Genomic DNA, 8,496 nt, shown 5'->3' on the forward strand with positions numbered 1-8,496 from the left:
CCATCTAGGTTTGTGTAAATACTGTACAATGTTTGTGCAACAATAACATTGCCTAATAATGCAGTTTTCAGAACATATCCCAGTCATTAAGCAATGCATCATTGTAATTTGGTCCTTACTTGACCTTGCATTGAATGATTTATATGTACAGTTTTTCTCTGTAGATTATAAATTCCTTTAGGGCAGGAACAAAGCTGAATTCATTTTCATATTTTTCACAGTTCATAGCATAGCATGTGCTCAGTAAATATTTAAGGGAATAAATAAGTTTGAAAGAATACACTAGTATCTACATGGATCATATGAACATTTGAAATTTAAAAAAAGACTTTGAAAGTATTCGTATTTAACCTTTATAGGACTCCAGTGACATCAGATTAACTGGTATTATAACGGTAGGAACTCGAAAATTTGCTCAACTTTCTATTGTAGAATACCATTGAGAATTAAAGTCACTAGTTTTCTAGTTTGATTTTAAAAATAAACACTTTGTTAAGTTGAAATGTTATAGAAACTGTTATTGACTCTAAATGTTTTTCTTATAAATAGAACTGTCAACTGTTAAGCAACAGTTCATTCAACATCTTTATAACTTGGTTAACTTGCAGAAATATGAAACAAGAGTGGGAGATAAGGGGACTCAGCTCTCAGGAGGTCAAAAACAGAGGATTGCTATTGCCCGAGCCCTCATCAGACAACCTCAAATCCTCCTGTTGGATGAAGCTACATCGGCTCTGGATACTGAAAGTGAAAAGGTGTGTGTAGCCTCCCAACTTATGTCCTATTCAGTTTATGAAATAGAAGGGATTTTGTTGTCAACTATGAAAAAAACACACACAAGCACGGGGGAAAGCATGGAACTTTAGATAGTGAGTTTTTTTTAATTTTTATTTTTTTGAGACAGGGTCTCACTCTGTTGCCTAGGTGGTAGTGCAGTGGCGCAATCTGGCTCACTGCAACCTCTGCCTCCCGGGTTCAAGCGATTCTCTTGCCTCAGCCTCCCAAGTAGCTGGGACTACAGGTGCCTGCCACTATGCCCGGCTAATTTTTGTATTTTTAGTAGAGGCAGGGTTTCATTATGTTGGCCAGGCTGGTCTCAAATCCTGACCTTGTGATCCGCCTGCCTCGGCCTCCCAAAGTGCTGGGATTACAGGCGTGAGCCACCTTGCCTGGCCGATAGTGGTTATTTTGAAGTAATGGAATACTTTATTCCAAATTTTCTAAAATGATTATTTTATAAACAAAGCATTCAAAAGAAAAAAGCTGCACAAATTACATTTTTAGCACATTAGGAATGAAAAACTGGAAAATACTCAAAAGGGAACTAGTTAAACAGAAGATTAGAAAATTTAAATACTTAACAAATTTTTTTACAGCATGGCAACCCATTTGTGTTATATTTAAAAAGCAGAACATAACTATGTAGATTAAATGTTGATTATACAAAATACACATGCATAAAGTTCAAAGATTCTAAGAGATTAGAAATTAAGTTTATTAGAATGGTAACATTTTCAAATTTACTTGAATGTTAAAACTAATTTATATAATTTTTGTGATAAGGTGTCTGTCTGATTTATCAATAGGTTGTCCAAGAAGCCCTGGACAAAGCCAGAGAAGGCCGCACCTGCATTGTGATTGCTCACCGCCTGTCCACCATCCAGAATGCAGACTTAATAGTGGTGTTTCAGAATGGCAGAGTCAAGGAGCACGGCACACATCAGCAGCTGCTGGCACAGAAAGGCATCTATTTTTCAATGGTCAGTGTCCAGGCTGGGACACAGAACTTATGAACTTTTGCTACAGTATATTTTAAAAATAAATTCAAATTATTCTACAATTTTATCTGACTTGTAAAAGAAGTTTCTAGTTTGTCATCATAAAACATAAGTACATCTCATTCTAAATCAATTTAGAAGATCCAATTTGGGGTTTATTACGGCATTTGAAATTTGAGAGTTAGAAGTGACACCTGTCTTGAAGTATTAAAACAACAGGCTGGCTCTCCCTAAGTTATTAGAAACATCCAGAAAAAGAACAAAATTCAAGATAAAAGTACAGGTGTAGAAATATAGAAGCCACAGACATAGGAAAATGGTCTTATGGTCCTGAATGGGTTGGGTAGACAAGATAGTTTGGGAATAATTTTCCCAAGTACAAAAGAAAAATAAATTGTTTAATAGCCTCATCTCTCTTGGTAATTTTCTAAATAATTCTATTATGGAATCAAAGTTTTTTAAATGAATGAATTTCCAGCTTTATCATCCAAGACCAAGAGAAAATGAAATTGCCCCTATCTAGCTAACTCTGAAAGCACGTATCAGTTCCATTAAGCAAGAGAGAGCCCTGTCATTAAGTATTTCTTTAAAGTTTTAAACTCGTTAATTTAAAATGTACAATTATCAATATAATTTGAAACATCAAACATCAACGATACATGCTGAGTTTCTATAGCAACTGTGTCCTCTTTTATAAATATACTACTTTTCCCAGAAAATCCGTTTTTCCTACAAGGAAAGGTATGTTTAATGGAAAGCCAAAAATATTCTAGACAACCCCTAGAAGCTAACCACATTGAAATGTTTCCGTATGTTTTCCCTTTGTTTTCTCCACAATTTTCTGCAACAAATTAGTTCTTAGTGTCGTATCAGGTTGTTAAATTCAGTAAATTATCCAAAGTTCTTCTAACTATAATAAACCATATTACCAAAGAATTTTTCAAATGTGACCACTGTGTGAGTGGATCAAATTTCAGATTAACCAAGACAAAAGTGAGGCAAAAAGTGTATTACTGCAGTGACCCAAAGTAGTATTCAACCTGTTTCTCTATAATGATTCCCAAACTTGCCTGGTCAGAATCACGGGGCATCTATTCCTAAACAAAATAATAGATTCAGTAGGTCTGGGTTGAGACCCAGGAATCTGTTTTTTAAAATGCACTCTAGATGATTATTCAGGTCAGGCAAGTTAGGAAAAGTGGTGAGGTGTGACTGAGAGGGGGTTTCTGTGCAGGTGATGCAGTTTCCAAAATACCCCACTCATTATACATTATAGGTTGAGTATTCTTATCTAAAATGCTTGGGATCAGAAGTGTTTCATATGTCAGAATATTTGCATTATACTCACTGGCTGAGCAGCCCAAGTCCAGAAATCCTAAATGTTCCAGTGAGCATTTCCTTATGTCAGCACTCAAAATGTTTTGGATTTTGGAGAATTTCTGGTGTTCAGATTTGGGATTCTTAACCTGTATTTAAAAACCAACCAAATGATTCTAAATACCCTTGCTGTCTAGTTTACAACCCTGCACTAGAGTGAGGGAAAAGGTTCTTAGTTCAGATCTCATCTTCCTTTTCTATACCAACCATGAAGAAATGTATCAAATGTCACAGAAGCCAACTCTGAATGTTTTCACAGAGAAACAGTACTGGTGCTTTTCAGGACAGAGGCTGGCACAGTGTAAAGGGCTTAACTGTTAGTAATAAATCAGTCTTATCAAATTCAGAACATACGTGTTTTTTAAAAGGGATGTATAGAATCAGTACACTGAATATGATGTAATCTTTATATATATTAAAATGTCTGGCAGATTGCTATAGTGCCCAATAATCATGCCCTCTCTGCCCACTCTTTTACAAAGTGACTTTCTCTTATCAAGAGATTACTTTTTCCCCACTCCTTAAATCTGAACTTCCCTTGTGACTTGGTTTAATCAACAAAATGCAGCCAAGTGATGGCATGTGACTTCAGGGCCTAGGCCTCAAGGGACCTTCACCTCTCAGAACACTCTCACTACCAAGTAAGGAAGCTCAATTTTGAATACTGGATGACGAGAGACCATGTCAGGAGAGAGAGTCCCAGCCACCAAATTTGCAGATAGTGGGTGAGGTGATCTTAAACCTTCCAGCCTCAGTCCTGGCTGCCTGATGATTATAGCTGTATAAATAAACACAGGCAAGACCAGCAGAAGAACTGTCTAGCTATTATCAACAACTGACATGAGAAACAATAAACGGATACAAGACACTAAGTTTTGGATGGTTAATTACACAGCAACATATAACCGAGGTCAAAAAGCACGAGAAAAGCAAACAGGAATGAATCATTTATTCAAACATAAAAAGCTATATAATTTTGGCAGTTTCATTTTTTGAGAGTAAAACTACAAAATTGAACAGCGAGGAGGAAAAAAATTCTGATAATCTGATTTAACATTAGTCCTTTAAAAATCTCTGTAACAAGTTTAAATATAAGTGCTTTATTTTTATGTTCACAAAACTAATTATAATACACCACAATGAATTTTGTTACAGTTTTATGTGTGTGTGATAGAGGGTATACATCTCCATCTACTACCTAATTTGTCTGTTCAAAACAGTTATTTTTCTTTGTTTTTTTTTTGAGACAGGGTCTCACTTTCTTGCCCAGGCTATAGCATAAGGGCACCATCACAGCTCACTGCAGCCTCAACCTCCTGGGCTCAACTGATCCTCCTGTCTCAGCCTTCAAGTAGCTTGGTCTACAGGCACACATGCACTATCATACCCCACTAGTTTTTTGATCTTGTAGAGACAGGACCTTACCCTGTTGCCCAGGCTGGTCTCAAACTCCTAGCTTCAGGCAATACTCCCACCTCGGCCTCCCAAAGTGCTAAGATTATAGGCATGAGCCACTGCACCCAGCCCAAAAGAGTTACTTTAGATCACCATTAAATTGTAGTGGTCTTTCCCATCAAACATAAGAGGCTTGTAACCCTGTGGTGAACATAGAAGGCATTGATTTCAGGGAAATTAGCATAAAATAATGTAATTCATACCCTTTGGTAGCTAAAAACATTAAAGTGCTTGACAGATGGACTCTACACTGATGTCCAGAGAGAGGATTTATAACCCATGTAAGTACCAACAAAAATACTTAAAAATTAGAGTAAGACTTGCATTGTTAAAATTTATAGATTTGGATTGTTGAGGCTTAAATACTGCATAGTTCTATATTCACTATGTCATGATTTGCATTGCTGCTGCATCAGAGGAGCTTAAAAATATTTCTACTTTCTATGGCAGAATAAATTTAGAGAGCATGATTCCACTAATTTCTACATTTAACAAGTTTTCTTAACTTGTTAAAGGAATGTTAGCAAGTCAACATTCCTTCCCATCTCATATTACCAACTCACTCCCAGCACCCAGTTTAATGATATGTTTTGGTAAGTGCTTAATAGATGATTCATCTCTAAAGATGAGTAGTGTTCATCAGCTGTATCATATCATAAAAGCACAAAAGTCAGCTGAACTAGCTTTTCGGCATCAGTCTCGGGACAGGATTTCCAGGCTGAACAGGCCACAACAAACCTGTGAAGCATAAATAATGATTAATGATTACACAAAAGGCTCCAAATAGTGATGGTGAATACAACCAGGACTTTATTTCATCTGGATATTCATACATGAAATGTGAAGTCTTGCTGACATTAGGTAAATGTAACCTGACACAACTGAAGGTAAAGCCATATCTGTAGATAATGCTAAGGAACACCTCATTCATTAGATGACTAGAGCCTAGGGACAAAGGGGAACAAGTTAGCTAGAGACCTAGAGTGCTCTGAAGCTAGGTCTTACTACGTTTAAAACAGAACAAAAAACCTCCTTCCTAGAAAATCCTTCCTAAAGTGCTACTGGAATGAGTTGGAATATAAATTCATGCTACAGTTTTTAATGAAATTTAAACTGTTTTTAAAGAGTATAGTACTTGAAGAAAGTTTGAAAAAAAACGGGAGAGAAGGATAATAGGTGAGAAAGGCTATTTCTAGAAAAGTCAAAAAGAGAAACTCTTGGGATCAAGTCATGCCTTCTACCATCTTTCTCGAGATACTCCTAATAGGAAATCCCAGATCTGGCAAGTGAGAAAAGTGGCCCTGGGAAGCTGAAATAAATAGGAGAGAAGCCTGACTTAGAGCTAGTCTTCCATTTTACAGAGAGAAGTTTCCATAGCAAAATATGAATTAGGCTCAAAATTAAAATGTGCAATGTAATGCTTCTGGAAAACTATGCAATTTTCACATCACTTAAAAAAAGAGTAAATTATGTCTTCAACATGTGCTTTAAATTAAACAAAAAGAAATAAAAATAAGAACATGCTGTGGCCCAGTATATAATTATGAAACCACTGTCTGAGTGGATTATATTTGCAGAAAGATAATACAGAAACCTTTAGGAAGTCCTGCCTTGTTTTCACCTAGTGATTCATGATCAAGAATCGTTCTCCAGCTACACCGGGCATGGAATTCCCAGATATTTAGCAGCATCTAAACATGTTTCTCTCCACAGATGAACTGTTCTTATTCAAGTGTCAATTTTTTAAAACAATTTCAGTTATCTTTCTAAATTATAAAGAACAGCCTTTCCTACATGTACAGACAATTCATGAAAGGAACACAATGCCAAAAACAATAAAAAAAAGTTTTACTTCATAGGTAAACAAGTAATTTATGTTATTTTTTGCCTATCAAATGGGTAAAGACTTTCTTTTGAGAAAGACTCTCACTCTGTTGCCCAGGCTAGAGTGCAGTGGCATGATCTCAGCTCACTGCAACCTCCATCTCCCAGTGTGAAGCAATTCTCGTACCTCAGGTTCCCAAGTAACTTGGACTACAGTTGTGTGCCACCACACCAGCTAATTTTTGTATTTTTAGTAGAGATGGGGTTTCACCATGTTGGCCAGACTGGTCTTGAACTCCTGGCCTCAAGTGATCCACCCACCTTGGCCTCCCAAAGTGCTGGGATTACAGGCATGAGCCACCATGCCTAGCCTAAAGAATTTTTATAATAACTAGAGTTGGCAATGGTGTGATGAAATGAGAAAGGATACATTTATAACCTTATACATTATTTGTAATGATGGAAAAACAAAATAGTAGAGAAGCAGTTAGATAAATCATAGGAATTCTAAGACTGGAAATTATACAATCATCAAAATATCGCAAAGCATACTTAAAGGCATTGCAAACTGCTTGAAATAATAAGAATGAAATTCACAAAAAAGGACACAAATATTTACAGTGTAAATATACAATCTACATACATTATAGGTTGGGAGCATCATATAATTATAGTCTTATGCCATGTAATGGAAATGTAGATAACTTTGTTCTTATGTATTTTTTATATTTAACTTTTTTTTTTTTTTTTTACTATCAGTATGGAATACATTTAAAATGCAATGGTCTTATCTTGGGGTAGAAGAGATAAAAGGAGAGGCAGGGGAGGCAGGCACACTCAGTGTAACTTTATGTAAATACATTGTAATTTCTATCTTTTGCTTTTCATTTTCTGAAAATGTTTCTATGTTGTACCAACCCTTGCCCTACTTGCTTTAGTTTCAATGTTCCTATCATAGAAGGGTCCAGTGCATGTCATAAACGCCATCAAAAACAGTCTTGAATAATCAGAACGCTTCTGTGAGATTATTTAACAACAGTTCTGGCACTGCTTCTACTATGTCTTCCTCCTCGTCATTTGGCTCTGGTTCAGAAGCACTCATCTCCTTCAAGTCACCTTCTGTTCATTCCTGTGGTGTGGTGACTAATAGTGCTTGATTTTTAAAAATTTTTAATAGAGATGAGGTCTTACTATATTGCTCAGGATGGTCTCAAACTCCTGGTCTCAAGCAATCTTCCCACCTTGGCCTTCCAAACTGCTGGAAATAGAGGCATGAGCCACCAAACCTGGCCCAACATCCATACCTTGAAACCCTTCACCTTCCTCCACCTTTTTTTTTTGGCCATATCCACAATCTGTTACATGATTTCCTAGACTGACTCTGTCGTAAATCCTGTGAAATCATGTACATCTGGACATAGTTTTCTCTAGCAGAAATTTATTGTTTTGGGCTTGATTGCTTTCATGACTTCTTCTATAACAACAATGGCATCTTCAGTGGTGTAATCCTTCCAGACTTTCATGATGCTCTCTTCCATTGGGGTAAAAGACAATCCTTGGTGACCATCCTTTCTATTAAGTCCTGCATGTAATGAACCTAATAGGTCCTTATGACCCCCGATCTAGAGCCTGAATTAGAGACATTTCTGGGGGCAAGTAGACCAAAGACTTTGACACCTTGGGTGTTTAAATCATGGGCGTTCTGGGTGGCCAGGGTCACTGTCCAAAATCAAAACAACTTTAAAAGGCAGTCCCTGGCTGGGCGCGGTGGCTCACACCTATAATCTCAGCACTTTGGGAGGCCGAGGCGGGTGGATCACGAGGTCAGGAGATCGAGACCATCCTAACACGGTGAAACCCCATCTCTACTAAAAATACAAAAAAATTAGCCAGGCGTGGTGGCGGGCGCCTGTAGTCTCAGCTACTCGGGAGGCTGAGGCAGGAGAACGGCGTGAACCCAGGAGGAGGAGCTTGCAGTGAGCTGAGATCGCGCCACTTCACTCCAGCCTGGGGGCCAGGGCAAGACTCCGTCTCAAAAAAAAAAAAAAAAAAAAAAAAAAAA

At 37.2% G+C, this 8,496-nt stretch overlaps 2 protein-coding genes across 2 annotated transcripts in view; one reads left to right on the forward strand and one right to left on the reverse strand.

Moving 5' to 3' along the window:
- ABCB4 (ATP binding cassette subfamily B member 4) overlaps nt 1-2,098 on the forward strand; it is a 72,136-nt gene extending 70,038 nt beyond the window's left edge. The window contains 2 exon segments of the mRNA XM_017851673.1: nt 609-755; nt 1,587-2,098. Coding sequence (XP_017707162.1) covers nt 609-755; nt 1,587-1,793 — 354 coding nt within the window. The 3' untranslated portion in view covers nt 1,794-2,098.
- Nucleotides 2,099-4,085: 1,987 nt separating this feature from the next.
- Nucleotides 4,086-8,496, reverse strand: part of CROT (carnitine O-octanoyltransferase) — a 54,863-nt gene continuing 50,452 nt past the window's right edge. Inside the window, 2 exon segments of the mRNA XM_017851688.1 lie at nt 4,086-5,275; nt 5,277-5,348. Coding sequence (XP_017707177.1) covers nt 5,230-5,275; nt 5,277-5,348 — 118 coding nt within the window. The 3' untranslated portion in view covers nt 4,086-5,229.

The sequence above is a fragment of the Rhinopithecus bieti genome, unplaced genomic scaffold (genome assembly GCF_001698545.2).
Source record: "Rhinopithecus bieti isolate Rb0 unplaced genomic scaffold, ASM169854v2 scaffold_1558, whole genome shotgun sequence".
In the NCBI taxonomy this organism is placed as follows: domain Eukaryota; kingdom Metazoa; phylum Chordata; class Mammalia; order Primates; family Cercopithecidae; genus Rhinopithecus; species Rhinopithecus bieti.